At 40.0% G+C, this 22502-nt stretch overlaps 3 protein-coding genes across 6 annotated transcripts; 1 reads left to right on the top strand and 2 right to left on the bottom strand.

Annotated features, from left to right (window-relative positions):
• Positions 1-235: 235 nt before the first annotated feature.
• On the bottom strand, positions 236-1812 carry LOC108616620 (glyceraldehyde-3-phosphate dehydrogenase 2). Its single transcript, XM_018011962.2, has 2 exons — positions 1578-1812; positions 236-1497 (listed from the first exon to the last, which is right to left on the bottom strand). Exons 1-2 carry the CDS (start codon positions 1662-1664, stop codon positions 586-588), a joined length of 999 nt encoding a protein of 332 aa, XP_017867451.1. The 5' UTR covers positions 1665-1812; the 3' UTR covers positions 236-585.
• Positions 1813-2943: 1131 nt separating this feature from the next.
• flap (flapper) lies at positions 2944-15551 on the bottom strand. 4 transcript variants are annotated; one of them, XM_018011954.2, is made up of 4 exons: positions 14840-15551; positions 4257-6434; positions 3726-3905; positions 2944-3663 (listed from the first exon to the last, which is right to left on the bottom strand). In XM_018011954.2, the coding sequence occupies exons 1-4, from the start codon at positions 14952-14954 to the stop codon at positions 3227-3229; spliced, it is 2910 nt and encodes a 969-aa protein (XP_017867443.2). In that variant the 5' UTR covers positions 14955-15551; the 3' UTR covers positions 2944-3226. The 4 variants fall into 4 exon arrangements, with proteins under 4 accessions (XP_017867443.2, XP_017867444.2, XP_017867441.2 ...); XM_018011955.2 differs by having other exon boundaries at positions 3726-5663; positions 6180-6434; XM_018011952.2 differs by having other exon boundaries at positions 3726-6434.
• A 3588-nt stretch (positions 15552-19139) lies between these two features.
• On the top strand, positions 19140-21934 carry Plekhm1 (Pleckstrin homology and RUN domain containing M1). Its single transcript, XM_018011958.2, has 6 exons — positions 19140-19388; positions 19455-19954; positions 20017-20709; positions 20763-20926; positions 20994-21516; positions 21573-21934. The coding sequence occupies exons 1-6, from the start codon at positions 19259-19261 to the stop codon at positions 21720-21722; spliced, it is 2160 nt and encodes a 719-aa protein (XP_017867447.1). The 5' UTR covers positions 19140-19258; the 3' UTR covers positions 21723-21934.
• The last annotated feature ends 568 nt before the right edge of the window (positions 21935-22502 follow it).

Here is a 22502-nt window from a genome sequence, read left to right as displayed (position 1 = left end):
TATGTACATACATATGTGTATTTTTATATTTTCTAGTTGTCTCCTATGTTCTTTTTATATGTATATGTGTATGTACGTACGCATTATTATGCATTTATTTCATTTGTGTGTTTGATAGTTGCCAAGTCAGCTCAGCGACTAGAGAGATCTTTACTTCCTTCATTCTCAGCTGGCTGAAAAATCAATAGACCTTTTGAACCCACTCAATTTCATAACTTGAATGAAAATGCTGTAATTTTGGGTTTTTGTTTTTATTTTTATTTATTTGTAACGAGATTAGGTTATATAACTGATGTAACTGTATTTGCGCGGTTCATCAAACAGGAGAGAGAAGAGCTGTTGGAAATACAATACAAAACATATGCTAATACATATGTATGCACATACATATTCACATATGTCACAATAAACTTATAAGCATGTGTAAGTGTGTTTGTGTATGTATATGTATTTATTGGGTGGCTGAGTGTTCATGTGGGCGCATATCGGAGCCTTCTCATCTATATAGTTATGTAAATGCTACACCTCCTGTTTGTGCGTATTGAGAAGTTAACATTGTATTAGCTGGATCTGCTATTTATTGATTTAATCCTTGCTCTGCATGTACTTGATCAAGTCAATGACACGGTTGGAGTAACCGAACTCGTTGTCGTACCAGGAAATCAGTTTGACGAACTTGTCGTTGAGAGAGATGCCAGCCTTGGCGTCGAACACAGACGAGTGAGTGTCGCTGAGGAAGTCAGTGGAGACGACCTCCTCATCGGTGTAACCCAGAATACCCTTCAATGGACCGTTGGCGGCCTCCTGTACCTTAGCCTTGATTTCATCGTAGGTGGCGCCCTTGCCCAGGCGGACAGTCAAATCGACAACGGACACATTTGGTGTGGGCACACGGAAAGCCATGCCAGTCAGTTTGCCATTCAGAGCTGGAATGACTTTGCCGACGGCCTTGGCGGCGCCAGTGGATGCTGGAATGATGTTTTGGGCAGCACCACGGCCATCGCGCCACAACTTGCCGGAGGGGCCATCGACGGTCTTCTGGGTGGCTGTGGTGGCATGCACCGTGGTCATCAGACCCTCCACAATCTCGAAGTTATCGTTGATAACCTTAGCCAATGGGGCCAAGCAGTTGGTGGTGCAAGAGGCGTTCGACACGACCTTCATGTCGGGGCTGTAGGCATCCAAGTTCACGCCGCACACGAACATGGGCGCATCGGCAGATGGAGCCGAGATGACAACCTTCTTGGCACCGCCCTTCAAGTGAGTGGAGGCCTTCTCGGTGGTGGTGAAGACACCAGTGGACTCAACCACGTACTCAGCGCCAGCGCTGGCCCAGTTGATGTTAGCGGGGTCGCGTTCACTGAACACGGTGATCTTCTGGCCATTGACGACCAGGAAGCCGCCCTCGGCGGAGACGGTGCCCTTGAAACGGCCGTGAGTGGAATCGAACTTGAACAAGTAGACCATGTAGTTCACATCGATGAAGGGATCGTTAACCTGCAAATTACACAAATCCAAGAAAATTTCACACATTTTTCTTTTCGCAATTACATTTTAGCGGCTTTTGCTTTACTTACAGCAACGACGCTGGCGCCTTTGTCGATGGCGGCACGCAGCACCAGACGACCAATGCGGCCAAATCCATTAATACCAATCTTCGACATGATTAAATTTTCTTTTTTTTTTTTTACTTTGCCTGGATCACACTTTTACTTTCGCTCAGTTCACCCGTCAGGAATCAACTGCAACTGCTCTGGCTAAATAGTCTTCAGATAGAGCGTTCGCGTTTTGCGAGTTCAAAGTCAAATGAAGGACGTTTACGTCACGCCCACCCCACAACGCAAATTTGAGCAAAACGAGTGCATTAGAAAGCTGAATGCTATGCGACGCACGCGCATTTGTATGCCACCAACTTCACGTGACTGTAAAATATTAGAATAGCAACTCTTCAAGCTTAAGCGCACACACACATAGAAATCGAGAGCGCGCAATTAACTGATATTTATATTAGAAATATTTAAGCTTCCCAAATGAGAAACTTTGCGGTATTGACATGAATACATGGCTAAACATTGCAATATCATAAATATTATATTTTTATGTTATGCTTTGAATTGTATAAACTTAGTTTTTCATACAAATCTTAAACAATGAATTTAGCATTGAGATATGCATTTATTTTAAACCTACAATAAATTTTCGTTGGGTGCAGTAGTTCAGAAAGCGGTATAGAGCCATCTAGCGTTCGATTTTAATTAAGATCTGTAGCTGTTATAAATTTAAATACTGGTATCGAAAAAAAAAAACTTTGGCAAAAGGCCATTTACAATTTGCTTAATTTCATTTATCATACGAAGAAAATATTACACAATTAAAGTTACGCACATGTGACTAAATCTGATTCCATTACTTTGGATTATTTTTTTCTGTAATTCGTTGCGTAGAAAATTCAATAAATGAAACTTTACGCATATTTTGGCTAATAGGCCTAATGTATTTTTGATGATCAAATGTGTAAATGTATTAAAAAACTAATGTCGAAATAATAAACTCTAAAAATAAGTCTACAGTTTATGAAATGACATAGTAATAATATTTTGTATTTTGTGCAAGGCGCTAATGATGAATTAAATACATTTTAATTTTATTACTCATGTAATCCATTTGTAAAATCCAAGGCTTACATAAATTACCATAGGCTATAAAATAGTATATTTAAGGATGACATAACTCTCGGCTATCCTTTCTCTATTTTCAACATTGAGATGATATGTATATAAAGCTTGTACAAATAATACTGTAAGCGCCAGAGGAGAATTTCGTCCGGGATTCCAGACTATAGAATGTATCCTGATTGTATGATTGATATTATATATCCTCACATGCCAATTTATCATCTTCATCATTATTTTCTACAAGCCCAAAGGAACCCCAAATAAATGCTTTTTATTATCGTTCTAAATATTTATTTATTATGTAAATAACATTTAACACGGTATGCGCATATATGTATATGCATATATGCACATACATACATATATATATATCAATATATATATTTCAATTTTTGTTGCGACACAAAATTCGTACAGATTTGTTGTTTTCTTTAATTACGTATAGATCGAGAGCTCTCAATTCAAGATCTTCAACATAGATACATGCTTTATAAATAATTTAAAGTACTTGCAGCAGTTGCAATACAATGTGCGCCACGCCCCCTGGCCGCCTACTTGGCACCGGTGCGCGGCACATTGTCGAAGGGCACCAGGATGCCAGGCGGACCGCCGAAGCGGCTCTGATGATGGCTCGAAGCGGCGCCAGCCAAGTGGGATGGCTGTGAGCTGGACTGCTGCGACTGCTGCGACTGCTGGAAGGGTCTGGGCACATTCTGAGGACTCAGCACGCCGCTGGGTGCACCAAAGCCGCCGGTGTAGCGGCCCCCATTGCCGGCTGTGGCTGTGGCTGTGGCTGTTTCCGTGGCACCGCCTGGACGCACTCTGTTGGCCTTGACGCGGGTGCTGTACTCGTGATTGTTGCCGGCCACATAGATGTCGGGCTTTGTGCCGGTCAGTGGACGCAGCAGACCCGCCGGAGCACCAAATCCGCCCGTATACTTGCCCGTATTGGCAGCTGGCGCCGATGTGGTGCTAGCCACTGCTGGCTCTGTCAAAGAATTGGAATTAGTTTGAGCTGCCATAGTCAGAAAATTCCAGGCAAAGACTCACCCGGACGCTGTACGTTGATGGGCGTGCTTATGACCTTGCCTCCGTCGCTCTTGGTGTACTCCACCTTGGGGATGTCGCCCGCACTGGCCGCACTGAACGGTGGGAACTGCTGCTCGGCGGCTGCAGCGGCGGCGCTTTTCGTGTCCGTTGTCTGGCCAACAGGTGGCGCAGCGAAGCGTTCTGCAAAATGCGTTAAGGAGTTTGTAGTAGGATCTAGTGTGAGGCCAGTCGCCGCAGGACTGCTTAATGTGGATGATGAGTCGTCGCTGCTAGCAACGGGCGGCATCAGCACCAGCGGCGGCTCCACAGTGTTCAACCCATGGCCATCGCTGCTGCTGCTGGTTGGAAGCGTAAGCGTGACTTTTGATGGGAAAGCAGTGTTAGCAGTGTTTGCTACTGTAGTTGTAGTTGTTGTAGTAGTTGTTGTTGTTGGTGATGTTGGCACTGAGGTGGTTGTTGTTGTGGTTGCTGCATCGCTTGACTGAGATCTACTGGCAAAACCATGAGGCTGAAAGTCATTAGGTTTAATACCTCCCGGCTTTGTTTCCGGCACATCCTTAAAGTTCTCCGGGTCATAGGGCACGCCGGGACCAACATCGGGATAGTCAAAGTCCTGCAGCCAGGGCGGCAACGTGGACGAGTCAAACGGATTCGGCTCAACGGACGGCGGAGCTGTGGATGTTGTTGTGGTTGTTGTTATCAATTGGTTCTTGGCATGCGACCATTGGGTGGTTTGTGCTCTGAAAATGGGTGCTTGAGTGGTGCGCGCTGCTATTGGTGCGGGTGCTTGTGTTGTTGTGGTCGACGGACGTCTTGTCGTCGTCGTCGTAGTGGTAGTCGGTGTCGTTCTCGTTGTTGTGGTGGGTCTGCTGGTGGTGGTGGTGGTGCTGGTAGTGCTGCTGCTCTCAGGAGGCGGTGTCAGCTGAATATTGCTCAAGTCCACGAACGGCTCAAACGGCGGCTCCAGATCCTCGGGCACCGTGTGGTTGTACTGATCGTTGTCGGTGGGCACTATGAAGGTGACAGCGACATCCAGATCCGGGTCGGTTACCTCCTGCAGCCAGGGCGGCAGCGTGTAGGCGTAGGCCTCCTCGTTGTCCAGCTTATAGAAGGTGGACGGATCCAGGGGCGTTGTGGAGCGTGGAGGGCTGCGTGTGGTGGTTGTAGCTGGCGTGGTGGTTGTGGTCGCTCTACTAGTTGTTGTTGTTGTTGTTGGTCGAGGTGTAGTGGTAGTAGTAGTAGTGCTAGTGGTTGTGGTGGTGGTGGTGGTGCTGCTGCGTGGCCGCTGTGTAGCCGATGCTGTGCTGTAATGAACTGTGCCGCGATGACGATTGGGAAACCTGGCGCCGTTGCGTGGTGTGGTGGTGCCGACATGTGCATTGGTGCCATGTCCCTCGGGTCCGTCGTGCACTGGTACGGGTACCACAGCCACTTGGCCGGGCTTGAGTGGTGCCGGCGCCACGGGCGACAGGCCCTGGCCGCTGCTCAGGCTCACGCGTATGTTGTGGCTGCCGGGCTGCTCCACGCCAACCACATACTTGGTGGGCTGCTGCTCGGTGATGATGTGTGGCTCCGACTCGCGCTGCGCCTCCACCGGTGGCAGCAGATCCCAGGCAATCACACTGAGTGGTGCAGCGTTCGGTGCCGGTGTCCAGGGCACAGGTCCAGCGATGTCCTTGTCCTGCTGCTGCAGCTCCAGCAGGTAGTCGGGCAGCGTGCCGTCCGTCTGCTGCGGCGTCTGAGCACTCTCATCCGGCTGTTGCTGGTTCAAGGGCACCAGCTGCGCCTGCTCCACCTCCACAGCGACATCCTCGGCGGTTGTGGTGGTTGTTGATGATTCATGCTTGGGTGGTGTTAGTGATGTATCTGGTGCTGGTGCGAATGAGGTGCTGTCGGTGCTATCGATGTCCGTACTGGGCACCGCCACGGCTATGGCATCTAGTTGGGAAGGAGTCGGAGTTGGAGTTGAGTATGCGATCACGGCAAGGCTATCATTGTTTGCTTTGGGACTGGGTCTGGGTCGGGGTCGGGGTCTGGGGCTCTCTAGAGGCCTAAATTCTGGATTGAGGGTGAGCAGGGTGAATGTGGGCGGGGCGTGCTGGGCACTGGCTGCTGTAATCTTATATTGCTGACCAGATGATTGGCGCTTGGCATGTGCTGAATCCAGTTGGGATTCAGATTTTGTTAGTGGTGCTACATATGTGGGCGTGCAACGGGGTGGGAGTGTGGCTGTGGGTGTGGATGAGGGCGTGGCTGTGATACTTATGCTATTTGTGGAATTTACTAAAGCTGCTTGAGTATTTCGCTTTGGATTAATTCTATTGCGTAATGTGGATGCAATTGTGGCTGCTGCTGCTGTTGTTGTTGTGGTAGCTGCTGCTTTTGATGTTGTTGTTGTTGTTGTTGTTGTTGCTGTTGTCGCTTTGGTTGCTCCAGCTGTTGTTGTGAACTCACCAATATGCGGTGGCAGCAGATCATCGGCCGGCTTTCGTATTTCAGTGATGCCCGACGCATAATTGGGTATCTCGAATTGCAGGCCCTGCGCGCTGACCACCTTGCGCCCATCGGGCGTATCGATCGGACGCAGTGCATCGATCGGATTGCCATAGCTATCGATGGCCCGCTCGCTGCCCGCATTGAAGGCATCGCCCGCAGCGGCCTCAGCCAATGGCGGCTGCAATTCTAATGAAAACGGCGATTGCCGCACATCTGCGGAGAAGGGGGGAAATTTGGTTGTGGTTGTTGTTGTTTCTTGTGGTTGCACAGGTATGTATGCATGTATATACAGATGAGTGTGTGTGTGTGTGTGAGTGGGTGTGGGTGTGTGCATGAGCTGGTTTAGGTGAGTGGCAAATGCTATAAGAGCGCTGCAATTTGCTGGCAATCCACCAAAAACAAAAAAACAAAAAACAAACAAAAAAAGAAGAAGCTAAAAGAATGTTAGAAACAGTGGAAGCGAAGATGAAACTGATGTGGCAGCCCCTTGGGTGGCTCTGTGTGGCAATTTGGCTGCCATCGCTGGCTCTCGCTGATTGATTGACATTGGCTTAAATGCTCTATAAATATATATGTATGTGTGTATGTGTGTTGAGTCTTTGTCTCCTTTGCTTTGAAGCTGCGGTTGCAATTTGTGTATACCCTGTAGTTAGTGTACCAGGGCATATTGTTGGTTTGCTAGCTAATGCAAGAGGCGGAGTATGGAGCTGTACAATCCATAAAGTTTATATATTCTTGAACAGTCTGAGCAGTTGAGTCTATGCAGTTACGTTCGTATATATGCCTCTCTGGGGTTTCCCTCATTTCGTATATTTATATAGATTTAATAGCAAATAAATATATATCGATATAGAATATGATATAGAATATGATATTATTGATGTATATATGTATTTATATATATGTATTTATATAGATATGAAGAGTGGACATTTATCACTTCTGCTGAATAATTCATCAATATTCTCTACTCTTGCTGCCCGACTATTAGATACCCTGAACCCTTCACTCTTATTCCAATCACTCTACGCTAGCAACATTTCAATTGTTTACAGATCTATAAAGTTATCTTTAACTTTATAGATCTATAAAACTAATTTATGAGAAGTCCACACCAAAGGGATCAAGCGCCAGCCTTGCTTAGGCATATGAAATATGATACCTTTAATATAATCCCCTTATTCAGTCAGCTTCAGCTTTTAATTCGATATTAGAATACCTCAAAAATTCAGTGAAGCAGAAATTTGATCCCATCGACCATATCGCACACAATCTCTACTGGGATATAACAAAAAATTTCTATGCGATTTTCTCTCACTATTACACAGTACACTGTACTTTTATACAAAAAATGAATAGAATTATGTGTTAAATATATATTTACTTTAGCTTTGGCTGTCCATGCTCTGAAATTTGTATTTTGATAGCACAGCTCTAGCTAAAGTTCTCTCCCTCTCAAAGTATAGAAATGCCAACATGAATTTCTATTGGAATAGCATATATTTTGGTATGTGTGTGTGTGTGTTATATGTCATCCTAACTTAACATTATAGCAGGGTATCTATCAGTCATGTATTTCCAAATAAAGCACTCTTATTTGTTGTGTCTTCCAGCTGCTGTTGCTGTTGCTATTTCAATGCAGCTTTTTGGTTGACACATAACACACTTACACACACACACACACACTCAGTGTCTGTGGCGTTAGTTAGGCCAGGTAGGTCAATAAGTAAATTAAGATTTTTACTATTTCGTTTCGCAGTCTCTCCCTCTCCCTCCCCCTCCCCCTCCCAGTGTGATTGGCAGTCAATCAAGTTTGTTGCCTGAGTCTTTTGTTTTGGTTGAGCTTGAGCTGCGATGTTTGCTCACCGCTGGCCCCAAACACAAATGTGTCTTAATCATCTATCTCAAAGTGCTTGTAATTTGTCTGCTCTATCAATTAATTCGCTTACAAAGTCAAAAAGGAAAGTATTTTCGCCTTGGGTCATGTTCATCCCGATATCTGTCTTTACTCAATTGTAACTAGAGAAATTTGTAGATTGAAACAAAGATTTTAACTCTTATAGCGTTAACAAGCTTTGGCGAATTGATTAAAACTTTTGCAAAAGAAATGTTGAAATGGAGATTTGGCATTTGATATAGATTTATTTGTGGTTAGAGCATTACAGTGGAGCAAACAGAGATGAAGAGATAAGTAAAGATATTTTAATGTACCAACCCATCTATCTATAATGAGTTAGAAAAACAATTTATTTTTTATTGTTACTTGAAAAACATAAAAGTTTATGTACCATGAATATACAAATAATTGCATCTGCATAAAATTTTTCCATTTTATCTTTTCACATCTTCAAATCTCGCCTATCATATCCCTGCCATAGCCCATAAATACTAGTTTTTTATTTCCGTCATTTAGAGCATAATATATAAGATAATTGTACTCATTAAAATAGATAAAACCTTTTCAGAACTAGATTCCATAGAGAACTTGTTGCGAGCGCCCATCTGACATATAGCTGGTTCACATTTCATTTAACCTGGGGATGTTTTTTCTCGCTTGAACTCACGAAGTAAACCAGTAAAACTTGATCAGTCTAACCTTATCCATCAAAAGCCACGCCCGCCTAGAACTAGCCTCAGCTGACTAGCTGACTAACTAACTTATTAACATCTCTCACTGCGATTCTCCAATAGATTCATAGACAACTAACTGACGTTATTAAATATCTTCAAATCATCAGCACGAGGTCTAGATGCAATCTAGCATGTCCGCTTATTCATTCGTCATGCCACGAGGGTAACGAAGTAGTTTTTCTTTATATATTTATTTAATTTTTTTTTTTTTAACTTGTTATAAAGTGATAAATAGTTATATTTGTTTATGGATATAGAGATCATATATATTTGAATTCATCTATAATTTATGGAAATACAGTTTTTACACTGAAGGGCTCATAATAATCTACATAATTTTTTTTTTTTTTTTTTGCATTAATTCACTCAGTTTTATTTATTTATATTAAATATCCTCAGCAAACCCGAACCAACCCAACCACTTTTTGGTCACCCATTTCTGATGGCAGATTATGAAAATAAATAAAACTGTGAATAATTTTTAATGAAATTAGAACCAGGCGAAATACTAAACAAAAAACTTTATTCGAGCTTAGACAAATGATAAACGAATAAATTAGTTATTGTGCTATTTTAGCAGTAAATTCCTGGGTACAAACAGATACAGAGCTCAAGCTGATAGATTTTAATAGGCGTTCTCTGGAATTCTAGCCAAGTTCCGGCTGCTAAACATATGTGCATATCAATTTAACTAAATATAATGTATAAATGATTTGCTGTAGATTTGTATTGTCTATTTTGCATTCATATTCGCCATGTTGGTAGGTAAACAATGGGGCATACTTAACATATCTTCCAGCTGGGCTTATCAATCGCAGCTGACAAATGATGCTGCCCAAGTTTAATCAGAAGTCTTAAGCCCTGAACATTGCTAAGGCATAAATATGAATTCACTAAAGATATACAAATGTCGGATGTTTACAATATAACTATGTATATATATATTTATCTTGAGAGACTTGAGTTTTATTGTTCCTCTAACATACAGCAGCAGCTGGGAAAGTGTTGCCAGCGCGTTCTTTAATTTATTCTCAGATTTCATCTGTTGTAATTAGCAATGAAAACAACAACAAAAAACATATAAAAAATTCTAATGAAAAATTGTGCAGATATACTAGATAGAGAAAATTTACAATACGGCGATCCTAACTAGTTCCGAGTATTGGGCGAAACCTTTTGTTTTATTGTCAGTCAAAATATTCGTAAAACTAGTTAAATTCAGCTTTTGCCCATCAAGTTCACTTTCAATTAAATTTTTATTGTTATTTTTTGTTTGTTTTATTTTTGTTTTGTTTTGATCTTTTATTTTATTTTTTTTTTTTTTTGTCTATTGTGAACATCATATTGAATTAAAGTTTTAATTGATTGGCGACTTCACGACATCTGCACCCACTATATAAGCACGGACAATGTCATAATTCCAACTGTTTTTTATTTCGGGTTTTCGTTTGTTTTTGTTTTTGCACTTTTATGTTTTACAGTTGCTTTGACAAGCTTTTTGTTTTTGCAGCCTTCATGTTTGGGTTGATAAAAATCAAATTTCATTATGCTCATCCCGCGATCATCATATTATCTTGGGCCTTGAATTATCGACTTATTTAGCTGTTGAAAATCACACTGCCCACGCACAGCTCCAGCTGAGCAAAGACCAAAGAGCTGAACAATTCGCGCTCGTAAATAATATTTTATTGTCAGCTTGGAAATTTGTTGCTGTGATTCTATATGATTGTCAATAATTAATTGCCTTAATCGAGGTGTCTCGCTGCAGAAATTGAAGAAATGGCAACATGAGCAAATGAGACTGCGGCATAGTTGGGTGTGGCTGACCAGGGGATGCCCGGTAAGCCGTGGGGAACCAAGTCAAATAAAGATCTACAATAATATAATTCTATATGTACGCTCATATTCTATAAGAATTATTATAAATTATTATAGATATATAGAAAATAGGTCGTTTCTAAAGATATTAGGTAGAATTCTTATAGTTCATATCTGAAACAAATTTGTATAGATTGTTAGAGGACAATTTGCCTGTTCTGGACAGTAAAAATGTATTATTTTCAACTGCGTATACTTTTAGGGGATCTATAATTTGTTTGTCCCTTAAATTCCTTGGTTAAGCTCAAGCTAATAAAATGTAATATAACATTTGTAAACAATATCTCATAAACTTATAAAAATAATAAAAAGCATTTAAAACTCAGCTAATCATTCTGTTCAAGAATATATGGACCTTACAGGCTCGCCACGCCTACTTCTGAATATGCCAAAGTTCACATTAGATTATGAAAATTGTGTAAATCAAACTGAAATATACAAATGAAACAAACATTTCGCATAAATCTCTCATCAGCTTCAATCAATTGATCAATCTATCATAATTACTTAGATTTCAAATGGTTGGGCAACTGGTTTCACGACTCACACAGATTTTCAATATAAATTTCATTGTGATTTTGATTTTGCCTTTAATTTCGGTTTTTTTCCCATTAATGTGTGGTAATTTGCACTTATTAATCCCATGATATCGAAAAACCCATTAGTGACGTAAGAAACGTCTCATGAAATACGTCGCAGATTATCAATTATAATAAACGGTTAAAATCTATATCAGGGCTTATTGTGCTGGACTATTAAGACATTATGAAACTTTTCAGGCTACACTTTGGGCATATAAATAGAAAAAATTGTAGTAAAAAATAAAAAAATACAAAAATACAATAGCTAACATAAATCTCGAAAATTTATGGAAAAAACAAAACAGCTAAGGTAAAATTTTCATTATGAGGCTAACTAATTGTGCACAACAACAACAACAACTGCTGCCTATAATATGTGTGCGAATTTGTTAATTATCACGTACAGTCAAGAGTCTTTAACGATATATATTCATTCGAGCAGATCGTGTGAATAGCGGCTAAAGAAAATCGTTAAACATTAATTGATTATGGCCATAAAACCAGAAGAAAAGACGGCAACACAATTGGACACTGATGTATTGTCTTTGAGATATTGTTAGACAATGGACGAATCTCTGCGTTTGCTGTAGAGTTTATAAGGCTATTTGAGCTGGATGGTAACCAGGGCTCAACAAATCTGGAAGAAATTCAATTTGATATCTAGAGTAACAGACTAACAGAACTTACTATACTTTAATATCAGTTGTTTATGAAGAATTATTTTGGCAATTCAATAAAAGGAAATATCCATTATATGAGTTTACATTGGTAGAGTCTATATAACAAATTTGGTAACTTTTGCGCTTAAGGTATACGAGATATGCTCAAATAACTAACGATATTTCATAGGAATAAAAGTAGAAACAGATTGAGTATATAGATATTGAACTAATACGCCTTCTATATAGCTCTTACATATCTTTCCAGCAACAGCAAAAATAAATTCTCATATTCAATAGCTTCGCTATAACTATAATTTAGTCTAATCTAGTCTTATCTAACTATGATCTATAATACAGCCCAGCTTATAAACACCTCAGAAAATCTACATAAATCTTGGCTCAAAGCGGGTTTCAAATACTTGTCAGTATAGCTAAACCAGACACTTGAGCCGTAGAATTTATAAATATGTTATTTTTTATTATTTTTTATTGACTCAACGTGGTGCAGCTTTTAAATAATCAGCTTAAACTTATTTATCTATAAGTCCCATAACTTGCGGCGTGTCTTAAATGCAATTAACCTCTTTTTTGGGGGCGCTCCATGACCCACAAAACAGGAAAACGAAAAAAAAGAAGAAGAATTGAAGACAAAACGTTTGAACAGTTGCAAACAAGCTTAACAAATTGTCATAACAATTTATGAACTTGTCGAGCTGCCCCCTCCCAGAGGCCAGAGGCTGAAGATGAACAGCCTTTTAAAGTAGCAGCTAAGATAATGATAGACGCATCCCAGAGGTCGTCCCTTCCAGCAGCAACAGCAGCAGCAGCAGCACCAGCTCAAAGTGAAGCCGAAAAATGAGAAGAAGAAGAAGATGAAGAAAAAGTGGAAATCAAAAACCCCAAAGATGAAACTGCAACTGAAGCTGAAGCTGAAGCTGAGGCTGATGAAGCCTTGCCAGTCATGTCATCTGGCTCTTACATAACTTTTGTTATTGTTGTTGTTGTTGTTTGCTTTGAGCCGGCGGCTTCTCAAGTTTCATTTACCCTTTGTTGCCTTTGGGAATTGGACGTTTTTGTCGCCATCGGCCAAATCTGTTTATTTATTTGTTGTTTTTGCTGTATAAAGCTGACGCCTTATTTTGCCCAGTTCGATGAGATTTGTCCAGTTTGTGACTAACACATTTGCTCATTTGATATATCGAAAGACCGAAAACATCTTAAATGTCATGAATCGCTGTTATTTATTAACTCTAATTTGATGATCGGCGTAGATGAGTGTCTGGCAGGTTCCCCCGATTCACTGCATGATGCATGGAAACCCATGGCGGACAGCATTTTGAGGAAATTTAGTAATCAAGTATTGGACTATAGTCGAAAGGTATTTGAGACTTCCTGTATGTGAGTCGGAGAACTGAATCAGATCTTAAGGTGTTATGAAAGGGAGAGAGAGAGAGAGAGAGAGAGAGAGACAGAGAGAGAGAGAGACAGAGATAGTAAGACACAGAAAAATCGAGAGATCAAAAGAAGAAGAAGAAAATGAAAGAAAATGTTGGAGTGTTATAGAAATAAAGAGAGACAGGAATAGAGCCAGGGCTGATATTCAGAAGATATGCAGAGATAGAAATGTATAGAATTTGGGAAAAGAGAAGAGAAAAGCGGAAGTAAAAAGTAACAGTGGAGGCAAGGAAAAAGAGTAAGGAATATCTCCGTGAAAAAGATTTACTCTGATCTTTGTTTCGACTACAGCTCACTTAAAATCTTTATAAAAAATAGTCCTATACTTGTTTACTTCATCTCGAATCATCACTGAAGCTCCTATTCAATGTCAAAATGACTAATACCCAAAGTTACGCTGATTAGAGAACAGATGGCGATCGAGTGATTTCATTGAGTTAGATGAGTTGGTGCATGTGCTGGGAATTAGTAACAATTGGTTGATAAGTTAAGGGACAGTTCAAACAGAGGCTCAAAGGACAAAGATAAACAGACTCGTCGACTTAATTAATAGATAAAATAAAATAAAAGTTTGTTAAGGCTTAAGAAATAAACTTAGTTACAGATGGAGAAAAAAAAACACAGACAGTTGGTTATCACATTAAAAGTATTTAAAGCTATAAAATTTTATGAAATATGTGCATTAAGAAGGATTTTTATTATTAAAAGATTTTTATTATATTTTAAATAATTTAATTATAAAACAATAATTCATTGAATTTTCATCATTAAGCAAATTATTGGTCAAATTTTAAATGTATATAAGAGAATATTAATTTAATAATTAGTTAATGAATCAAATGACTAAATTTACAATTTTTGTATTTAAATTTTGTTAAATAAATTATTTTACAAATTTATATATATTAATGCGTATTTAATATCTTTTTCTTTCAAAAATATAATAGTTTAATGCAATACAAACATTGTAAATTTTGTAATTAATTTTCATAATGAAATAATTTGTTTAATTATCAACTTAATTGTTTATTTTTTTTTAGCCCAAATTGATATACCCAAATATTGATTGATTAACTTGCTTGTTTAATGATGTAAACTCAATCAATTTTGGTTGCACATATTTGATTAAACACGAATTAGCATAGATTTCAAACTGAGCTAGATAAATAAATCTTTAGTTTGAAATAACATGCGTGTAAAGACGTAATTGAAGTAAGCAACACGAAACACAGAAACGCAAATAGACGAAAGGCGAAAAGGAAATTAAAAAGCAAACACTAATTAAATATCGTATGTCTATGCGAATTGGTTACGAATTCGAAATGGTATCAAAATCGTAAATCCAATCGGCTTCCAATTGGAATCCAAAATGAATTATATGTATGTGCGTATGTATGTGGTGCATATATACCAGGCCTTCCAGCTGCTGCGTCGATCCTCAGTAGCGCCAGAGCTAGCAGCAGCGTAACGGTAACGCCGGCAGCTCTGCGACTGCGTAGCCCGTATTTCAAACTGCGCGTTTGCATTTCGATTTTGGCAATTCGGAATAACGTTATATTTCTCGTGGTTGTTGTTGTTCTTGCCTTGTGTGACTTGTGTTTCTTTTTTCGAATTTGTCACGCAACCGTCGATTTAGAATTGGGCATTGCCCAAAATCCGCATTCGAGTTGAAAACCGCGAGGAATAATTAGCGCGTAGGCAGAATAACAATGCTGACAACAACAACAATTACAGCCACCAGGTCGAATTGATGCTGTCAGGGATGACAAAATCCGCAACGGCGACGACAACGACGACGACGACGCGAGCGACGAAATCTGCACCGGCGGTGCACACAGAAAAAAACCTTATTGCCAAATACAAATAATATGTAATATTAATTTTTTCTCGTATTTATTTTAGCTTGCAGCGCTTGCACACAATATTCAATCAATTGTGACACGATTTCACGACTCGCAGTCACTGTGGGAGAGAGATGCGCCGTACCGGAGACAGTACCGGAGACGGTGACGGAGATGTAAACGAAGTTAACTGAAGATTAGATGAGCGAGGCGCTCGAGCGTAGCAGAGACACGTCCGTAGCTCACGAGTTCTGCGCTTTTAATAAACAACGCTGCCATCAGCGACAACGAATGAAGCTTGGCTTTCGCATTGGCATCAAGTTGACGCTGACGGCGCACAGTGGTCCATATGTTGTTTGGGTATGTCCACATGTTACAGCAGCATTAATATTAATAGCAATTTACAATTTGGGCATTACATAATCTACATGCATGTATGTATATAAAAATGACTGTTTTAAATATAATGTTGGCTAGATAACAATTTCATAAGTGTATTATTTTGACTGATACAATTAGTTTTTGAGCCAATGTACATCTAATTCCCAGCTGCAGCGGCGTCACTGCATTTATTTACATATTGTACAAATTTCCCTAAGTAAAGGAAATTATTCAGTAAAACAAAACAAAAAGTATTTACAGTGCTGCAACTATCGCTTTCGTTCTTATTTAGGACATTTTCAACTCTAAGCCGCTCTCAGCACAGTTCATATGTAAACGTATGTGTGGGTGTATATGCATATGTATATGAGCTCAAAGCCCGATTTGATTGTTAACTTATAGTGTATTGCTTTTGAAACCGAGAAACTGTACATTTAATGACCTTACATATATCGTATATATGTATATCCGCATATGAATATATGAATATCGTGTATTTTCCCATACTTGGTGCAGGCGTTGCATTGCCAATGTCGCTCAAGGTCAGGCTTAACATTCGTCTAACATATGCTTAACATTCTGTTATTACCCACACGTTTCAACGGTTTTGCATATGCTTTTATAAATGGTATGCAAATTCATAATGAAAATGAATGTGTTAAAGTGTGAGCAGCATTTGTTTCTACTATATTATTTGTTAATTTAGATAGACAGGTTTGGATTTTGGAGACTAAACTCAATACATTGTCTGACGATCTATCAGGGAACGTCAGTCAGCAGTCTAGTTGCTAACAATGCATAATGTAAATATGTCAATCAAATACATACATACACACATACATACATATATTTCAAACAAATTCATGCATGGGGAATTTGTTCACAGAACAAAATCCTGTTCTCTGACAGAACACTGATTTCTGACTGGCTTTCGATACTTGAATTCATTAAATTGAGCGGCAAATTCTTTTGTGAGGCAAATTAAATTTGTACTCATCAAAGTGAATTAATTCGATATTTACGATGCTTAGTCAGCTCATATTAGATCACATTGTGGGGGAGCATTGTGCAAAGCCTTCTTTGATGTTATATTAACATTTGCGTACATTGATCCCTTTCGCAATTTGATTGCACAATTTTGTTTGTGAATATGCTTAAATTTGAAGGCTTTGGGATTGCGCTTTATTTATGTACATATATGTATGTATATACGAGTATACCATCTTTTAGTTCAGTTCATAACTGTCAGGCAAGGTCCAGGCGGCTTTTATCTTACTAATTATGTCAGCCGTTTGTTCCGCATTGGGACTTTTTTACTTTTTGGTATTTTGGTATGTGTGCCTCGTCTTCGAGCTCGAATTCGACTTCGAATCTTTGGCTTTGTATTCACCTTTGCCTGCGCTTCCTATGCGCAGCGTAACGATTGAAGCAAACGCCGCCAATGGAATCATTGGGCGTTAAAATTATTGTTACAATTAACAGCGCAGATATTACCAAATGGACTTAACTCTAAAAAGGCGCGCAATTTGGCCCGTGTTGCTGCTTTTGTTGTTATTGTTGTTGTTGCAGCTGTAGGGCGCCCAGTGTTAATAAATCAAAGCTAAGCGTCGGCCGACGCGACGCGTCGCTGCATAAGGCAAACAACAGACAAAGCCATCAATGGGACGTCGCGACGCTGTGGCTCAGTCGACGTCGAAGAAGTAATCAAAATTGTATTACGAAAACAAACGTTTTTATAAAAATGTTGTTGCTTTGCCTCTACTTCTTCTTCTTCTGCTACTTATAACAATGGCCCAAACAGTTGCCGCTGGCAGCGTAAAGTCGACGTTCAAGTCAAACTTTTTGAGTGGAGCTAAGAAAAAAGTCAAGTCAGCATCACAGCAGCAGCAGCAACAACAACAACAACAGCAGCAGCGGCAGGCATGCAGTGACAGCATTCATGCTGTATATTATTTACTTTAATAGAGTCTATGCCGCTTAGTCAAAGTCTCTTGCAGTTGGGAAATGATAATGGAAATGGAATTGAAAAAGAAAATGACGCGGCGCTGCGCATGCGTAAAAATTTTGGAGTGACCCTTCACCTTCAGCTTAATATTTACGTTTTTTTCTGTTATTAATTGTTATCATTTAATTTAATTTATTTTATTTATTTTTTTTTTTAATTCCATAAACATTTGCCTTACCTTTTGAACTCATCTTCATAAAAAAATGTAAAATTCATTAATTAAATTCGCAGCTTCGTCAAGCTTTAACATTTCCGTTAAACAAAAAAAAAACAACATGACTACATGATGTTTGCAAAATGATAAAAAAAGAAAATTTATAAATGCTTGTATATAAATATAAAAAATATATATAATAAATTAGCGACCAATTTCAGTGCAGTTGTTGAATGCAAGTGTTGTCAGCCCACAAAATAGTTTCGTAAAAAATCAACAACAAAGCTGAAAAGAAAAAAACATCTTAAATTTGTTTTTTTTTTTTTTTTTTCTCTCGACCAGTTTTTGAACCAGTTGGAGCGCATCTTCTGTACGATATATCAGAGGCTATACAATTTTATTGCAAAAATATTGAAAAATGCGTTAAGACAACAACAACAACAACAACCAAATTAACAGCAACAACAAGCTGAACAATGACAGCATAAACTTTGTTGGTCACCCTGACCTTAACACAAATTTCGTCTTAATATCAAGTGGCGACTTACTGAATGGATACGTGCACAGCCTATGGACAAGCCGGGATTGAGGCTGACACTCAAGTCAACTCCATTCATATGTAAATAAACAAAACTAAATAAATATATATGTACATATATGTATGCATAATTTTCCATTAACTGCAGAAATGGGAACTGTTTGGTTAACAATATTTATTATCAGTACTTAATTTCTATTCCTTGACGAGTTGAGTCATAAATGTTGTTTGGTTCATTGAAATAAAACCCCAAGGCATCAGAAGTCATTAAAGCTTTGTCTTGTTAACGAATACGCTGAATTTGTGGTTATTTATTTGCGTGGGTTTTTTTTTTTTCATTCTTATAATCGAGCGTTCCCACATAGAAAGAAAGCAAGTAAGCAATAAGAACTGGTCTTAAAGCTCAGAATTCTAAACGGAAATTCAATACTGCTTACTTTACTCATTTCGCGGACATTTATAAATTGTTGACTTTAAAATTCTTAAGCTGTTGAAAGCTGAAAAAAATATATAAAAAGCCGTTAAAAAGAGGAGAGCTCTTATGACGTCATTAGAGACAAGCAGTCGATGAAATTCAATATCGTTTACTATCGGTTCACTCTTACATCGATTGCATTAGCTGGTTCATAAGTTCCGCGAGCTCCAGTTGATTTCATTAACTATATTCTGTAGCCCACTAAATGTTGACGATTTAAGTTCAATTTATTAGTTAGTTATTAGTGTTATTTTTCAAATGTTATTAAAATCTTTAAATAAGCCAAACAATCTGATTTGAATATTCTTGGCATTGTTAATCTAAGAAATAAAAGTCAATTCTTGCAGCCCTGGCAAACAGCTGATGGTGTCTAGGCAAGAGATAACAATAAATAAAACGAAATAGGAATATAAATAAAAAGCTTAAAGACAAACAAATGAGCTCCCTCTTTCGCAGCCTCAACCATTTTTCCACAAAACGTGAAAATGTCATTAAGGAGGCGCTGATAAATACACTGAACGAGAATGCGAGAGAAATTGAGTTTGAAGTTAAGCAAAAAGGACTTGGTAATTCACCTCAATTCAAATTTAATTAACCCAATTGCCATGACTCATCCAATAAAATTCCCACAGAAGTCATTGGACTGTGCGAACAGACGAGTGCTTTGTGCACCACTTTAGAGGCTTTGTTTCTGCACGGCTTGAAAGACTCGTTCCTGTGGGCCACCATCAATGTGATAGCTGGAGATGTGGAGCGACGACCGGAGCCGAGCTTTTGGTCACCGGCCATGGTGTTCATGCACAAGCAGGTGATCGAGCAAATCCAGCGGCTGAGCCAGATAACCTCCGAGACGGGCCAGTGTCGGGCGTGGGTGCGACAGTCTCTCAACGATTCCGTATTCTCGTCGTATTTAAATAATATGCGCAAGAATGGCTCAGCCCTGCGTCCGTACTATAAGAAAGATGCGCTGCTCAAGGACAGCGAGGGCCTGGAGACGGCAGCCAAGATTATGGAGAGTCTGGAGGCATATGTGACGTTCGATTTGCCTGTGAACTCAAGCCTGCTCAATCAATGGCCCGACTATGCGCTACAGCTATCCGATCTATGGACACCGGCACTCAAATCCTGTCCAGTAAGTAGAGCAGGGAAAAGTATTTAATGAAAGTTCGTATTTAACGGTTTTTTCTTTTTCAGATAAGTAGCGGCGTTGATGTGGCCAGCTCCTTGGCTACTGAAATCGTGGCCATTCCGACGCCACAGCCGCTGCACACGAACGAGCTCTTCTCGGAGTCCATTTCGAACAGTCCATTCAGTCGCGGAGGTCAGTTTGGGAATGCGGATCTCAACCAACACGAGATGCTGGATCTATTTATGCAAAAGGTTGACGAACTGGATATTATAAACGAAGAGCAGACAAACAGTTCGGGAGAGACAAAGAAAGATCATGAAGAGTCCACTGATGTCGAGCAAGCCGAGTCGAGTGGTGGAGGTGGTCCGCGGATTCGAAAGCGTTCCATGCGTCTCATTGAAGAACCCTTCTCTGAGCTGCCGCAGGGCAGCAATTCGCTGACAAATCTCATGCAAACCTCGTGGTCCGCCGATCTGGATGCCCATTCGCCCACAGAAGAGACCGGAGCGCGCTTCTTTCAGCGCTCGGTTAGCATGAGCAGCACGACCAGCCTGCGCACACCCACAGCGGATCGCTGCAGCTACAATGCGCTGCTACGCAAGCACGAGAGCAATCGCGAAGATGGCTCCGGCTGGTCGCAGATCTGGGAGAAGTTTCGCGCTAATCCCTCCACCCTGAACTTGGCGCAGCAGCAGACATCGCAACGAGAACTTGATTCGAATGCAACAGATGATATGAGTGAACTGCAATCAATCGATGTAAGTTATTGCCAGTTATTGGAGTGCTTGATATTAATATTCTCTACTCACAGACCAACTCGGAATTTGAGCTGCTCAACTCGAATTTCGAAATGGGCGAGCTGCAGCAAATGGTTGCTCAGCTCTGTCAGCTGCCACGCGAGCCCGGACTGAATGCACAGGGCTTTCTGTGCAAGGGCTGCCAGCACCCGCTGGGCATTGGCGACAACAATTTCCAGTGCGTAGAACCAAACTATAAATTACGGTCTTACCTTTCACACAATCCCTTCTATATATTCCTGTAGAGTGTGTGCCTTTAGTGGCAATTACTATTGCAACATCTGCATGGAGCCGGAGCCTCAACTCATTCCAGCACGCATCGTCTACAACTGGGACTTTCGCAAGTATGCCGTCAGCAAGCGGGCAGCACTCTTTCTGGCCGAGTTTCGGGCACAGCCCTTCCTCGACATGCAGCTACTCAATCCGAGCATTTACTATGCCTCCGATGCCATGGCTGAGCTGCAGTCCCTGCGCATTCGCTTGAACTTTATACGTGCCTATCTCTATACCTGCGCGCCGAGCAGCCTGAAGCTGCTGCAAAACCATTTCGCTGGCCGGGAGTATCTCTACGAGCACATACATCAGTATTCCATAGCAGATCTGGCATTGATACAGCGTGGCGCGCTTTGCCAGCAGCTGCAGAAGGCCTTTAAGATGGGCGAGGCGCACGTCCTCAAGTGCCGGCTCTGCCAGCTGAAGGGCTTCATCTGCGAAATCTGCCAGAGTCCGCGTGTGCTCTATCCCTTTCACATTGCCACCACATTTCGGGTAAGTCTACTGATCCTCATTTCGATCGCAATTGTAATTTATATTCCCACTTACAGTGCGTCACATGTGGTGCTGTATTCCATGCCGAATGCCTGAACGAGCATCAGCCGTGCCCCAAGTGCGAACGTCGACGTCTACGCGAGGATCAGCCGCTGCAGGAGGCTGTCGAAGATCTAAAGCTCAAGCATAGCTCAGGCGCAGCTTAGATTGCCATTTAGTTTATAGCCAACAAAGTGCGATTGTTCATTGTTTACGGAATTTAATTCTATTTTGTATTTACACTATGTCTAAGCTTGTTATAGTTCGGTTGGCTAATCAGCAGATGCTTTTAGCCAATTCATGTTATTCTCACTATTTTGTAAATAACCGCTTGCAGCTAATATATACTCCAGAAAACAAACTGCATTTAAAAATGAAATTCATGTTGAAATTAACATATACAAAATTCACCTTTGGATAATTCTAGTGAAACGGATCTGTGCTAAGAATATATACGTTATATATATGCTATGATAACTAAATAAAATATTGCTTATGGTAACGAGTCTTTTATGGGAGATTTTCATATAGAAAAACTGCCCCAATAAATCATATATTTTTTCATATATCAGCCCAACCCACCATTAAAAAGTCATTTGAATTCGGTATTTCCAATGCTTTTTTCAGTTTATTTATATGAGAACTTCGAATGGAATGATATTGAAATATAATATTGAATGTTTTGAGTTATTTCTAATGACGGCAAGGGTCCAACAACAATGAATTTCATAATAATAATCATATTAAGTAATTAATTTGATGTAAGTGAATAATATTGCCCTAGGGGATTTAACAAATTTATATATTAATTTAGAATAGTTATTGAAGAATGGATACAGAAGTTGTTCGAATTGTATCACAAATGGAAAATAATATATTTAATTAACTGATCGGGGTATTGATGTAATATAATGTATTCCAACTACATGTAAATGTTTTTTTTTTTT

Source organism: Drosophila arizonae, chromosome 5, assembly GCF_054131065.1.
Source record: "Drosophila arizonae isolate 15081-1271.41 chromosome 5, UAZ_ARI_1.0, whole genome shotgun sequence".
Taxonomy (NCBI): domain Eukaryota; kingdom Metazoa; phylum Arthropoda; class Insecta; order Diptera; family Drosophilidae; genus Drosophila; species Drosophila arizonae.
This window is presented reverse-complemented; position numbering and strand designations above follow the sequence as displayed.

Coding starts and splice junctions, on each gene's coding strand:
- LOC108616620 (XM_018011962.2), bottom strand. CDS start 1,664: ATGTCGAAGATTGGTATTAATGGATTTGGCCGCATTGGTCGTCTGGTG. Junction 1,498..1,577: donor AAGGCGCCAGCGTCGTTGCT/GTAAGTAAAGCA, acceptor TGTAATTTGCAG/GTTAACGATCCCTTCATCGA.
- flap (XM_018011952.2), bottom strand. CDS start 14,954: ATGCAAACGCGCAGTTTGAAATACGGGCTACGCAGTCGCAGAGCTGCC. Junction 6,435..14,839: donor CGCAGCAGCTGGAAGGCCTG/GTATATATGCAC, acceptor CCTTCTCCGCAG/ATGTGCGGCAATCGCCGTTT. Junction 3,664..3,725: donor CATCAACGTACAGCGTCCGG/GTGAGTCTTTGC, acceptor ATTCTTTGACAG/AGCCAGCAGTGGCTAGCACC.
- Plekhm1 (XM_018011958.2), top strand. CDS start 19,259: ATGAGCTCCCTCTTTCGCAGCCTCAACCATTTTTCCACAAAACGTGAA. Junction 20,710..20,762: donor GTGAACTGCAATCAATCGAT/GTAAGTTATTGC, acceptor CTCTACTCACAG/ACCAACTCGGAATTTGAGCT. Junction 21,517..21,572: donor ACATTGCCACCACATTTCGG/GTAAGTCTACTG, acceptor TCCCACTTACAG/TGCGTCACATGTGGTGCTGT.